This window comes from Glossina fuscipes, unplaced genomic scaffold (assembly GCF_014805625.2).
Source record: "Glossina fuscipes isolate IAEA_lab_2018 unplaced genomic scaffold, Yale_Gfus_2 61150, whole genome shotgun sequence".
Classification (NCBI taxonomy): domain Eukaryota; kingdom Metazoa; phylum Arthropoda; class Insecta; order Diptera; family Glossinidae; genus Glossina; species Glossina fuscipes.
In genome coordinates, this window is record NW_024003381.1 from 3,460 (window position 1) to 6,355 (window position 2,896).

A 2,896-nucleotide genomic window follows, 5' to 3' on the forward strand; every position below is an offset into this window, starting at 1 on the left:
ATTATTATTATTATTATCATAGTTTAAGACTAATAAAATAATACTAAAAGAAGACATTGGGCACTAGCAACACAGGCTATCGGCTCTAATTAATAAAAGTTCATTAGATATTGAGCCTAGTAGTTTTAATGAAGTAATGTATTGTATTGACGTTCCGTTCCGTACCAGATTTTAGAATGTCTATAGAATTAGTCGACCCAAATGCAACACTTCTATCCAAGGAAAAGTTAAGGCAGTCGCAGAGAATGTGATTTATAGTGAGAGTTTGTCCACAATTGCAGATTGCGGAGGAAGACTTCTTCAAGATCCATTGGTGAGTTGCAATTGTATGACGAAGGCGAATTCTCGAAAATGTTTGTATCTTGGTTTTCTCAACATTTGTTGGATATAAAGGTGGACTTAATTGAGGGTTAATGGGAGAGTAGTGTTGATGACGATATTGTAAATTTCCTTCTGCAATTTTCTCTTTAACTTTTCTTCCAATGTATCTTTGAAGATCCAACTTTTCCACGACATCATCCATAATTAGAGGAGCAGAAGCAGCATACTTTGCCGCTCGATCAGCCTGCTCATTTCCCAATAAACCGAGATGACTTGGTACCCAAAGCATTTTAATTTTTTCGGCGGGTGTTGTAATGATAATTCTTAATTTGTTGATGGTGCTCCATCTCGAAGTCGAAAGATTCCGCATACCTTTTAATACAGACGAGCTGTCAGTAACAATGACGGTTTTGAGTTTGTCTTTATAAGAAAGCAGCGTGAAGGAAAGTTGAAGCACTTTCGTGAAGTATGTGATTGAGAAGAACCTGTCCGGAAGCATCTACCTTGGCGCAAGCAGATGGCAGATCAGAAGCTTTTGAACTCTCTGTGTAAAAGATTCCAACCATTACTCTCCAGTACTTGGGTTTTTCAGCTATTAGGTTCCTGAAGGCATAATTTCTTGTGCATACACATCGGAATGTCAAAAGAGTAGTCTTTCAAAATCCATAGGGGTTTGAAACCAAAATAGCGGAAAATTTTTAAAAGAATGTTTAATTCCTTTGCGGCATACAAACAAAAGTCAATTGCAACAGATGGTGACTTTCGAATTTTCTTAGCAATAATAATACTCCTCACATCTTCACCGAGAATGGATTTTTTTGAATTAAGAAGCTGCGGGACTATTTTAGCCTTCAACTCATAAAGTCTATTTCCTAAATCTGGGAGACCAATTTCAATTATAATATTTATGGGCGTCGTTCGAAACTTGCAACTTGCTTTGAGGGCTTGGTGATAGACCGATGGATATTAGATTTGCAGATATTGCTGTACATTATCAAAACATAGTCAATCTTTCTTAAAGCAAGCGCTATGGTAAGATAAGCAGTAACGTTAATGCGCGCATGACTGTTCCAAACAACGTATAGTATAAAATTCAGTCTCGTTAAAATGGCATTTTTTAACCGAAGACAGTGTGTTTTCCAACGGGTACGGTCTGTTACGTGTTGAGGGTGTACTGATCGTCTGCCCCAGTGGCGATTTCACTTTTTTGGTTAGGAAGAGTTATATTAAACGTTATAACTCCCTCTGAATCTGCCTGCGTGGTGATCACAACTTGATCGCTGGGACCACCACCAGCCTTCGCGAGCGTGGTGGGTTCGACCTTTGGCTCACCCTTATCCGAATGCATTTTCTTGAAAATGCTCTCTATATCAGCATCGGAAATTGTATCGGTGGTATCATTGTTTGTTCCGCTTGTATGTCGCTGTCGAAGCTTAAGCTCATTTGCTTCAAATCGACATGTCTCATTAAGCACACCTCCACTAATTAAATTAGGTGAGTCTGCCCCCGAATTACAGCTTTTTTTTACATTTGTTTCGCAAGCTTGATGTGTTTCCATATGCTGCTTATAGTAATTTTCTTGAATAAAAGTTAGCGAACAGATATAGCATGAGAAGAAGCGAATATTGTTTGCTGTTGCACAGCTTCCAATATCATCGGCCGAACTAGCCAATATGGATTTATTTGTCGTCTCGCAGAGAGATCCATTAATACCTCCTAGAGATATTTTTTGGCTGTTAAGCATATTAGGCGATGATACGGGCATAACTACGTGCTGTTTCGCCGAAAGGACATGTCGATTCTGTTGGTTGACATTTTGTTGAGACTTTGGTTGTTGGTGTACCCTGTTGTCTTGCTGGTGTGTTTCGAAATGCTTGATCAAAAGGTCGCGTTTTGAAAATGACATGGAGCACGTGCCACATTTGATAACATTGCCTTGATGCAGCCTCGCATGTGCGGCCGCCGCCTCACGAGTTTCGAACCGTTGAGCACACAATTTGCATTTGAATGGAAGTCGTCTAATACCAGCCGCATGATTGCGCATGTGCTCGTCGAATGAAGGCTTATCAGTGGACTTTAGCTGACAATGAATGCATGTGTACACAGGCGTATTAGCGGCTCCGGAATTAGGTGGGCGTGCTGCAATTGTGTCGACTTGCGGGACTGCAGTTGGCGCTACTGCAACGACAACGCTGGTACTATGTTTTAGATCCATTGACGTGTTGTGCTCTCGTATCATGTGCTGCTTTAATGAACCAAAATTATGGAAGATTTTCTTACAATTCCTACACTGAAAGTTCTGATGCTCGCACGTCTCGTAATGAGTGTTCAATACACGCATATCGGAAGTTTTATACTCGCACACCAAACATTTATACATTTTTGTGGTGGGCTTCCTCTGTACCACTGGCGGATGTGGCAAAGTTTTTAATTGTTGCGCACCGCCGCTTATAGCAGCTCCATTATTTAACTTTTGTAGCTTAGTGGGCGGTAACACTGCTGTACCTTCAACATCTAAGTTATATTTCTTGTTTAACAGACTTTTCAAACTCGTTCGCACGCGCTCGACGTCGTT

General features: G+C 40.5%; 1 protein-coding gene across 1 annotated transcript; it reads right to left on the minus strand.

Moving 5' to 3' along the window:
- Positions 1-604: 604 nt before the first annotated feature.
- On the minus strand, positions 605-2,890 carry LOC119643507 (zinc finger protein Xfin-like; the record flags this gene model as incomplete). The annotated part of the gene is made up of 1 exon (XM_038042866.1): positions 605-2,890. A coding segment is annotated over one exon (1,413 nt), but the record flags the coding sequence as incomplete, so codon positions are not given.
- Positions 2,891-2,896: the final 6 nt, after the last annotated feature.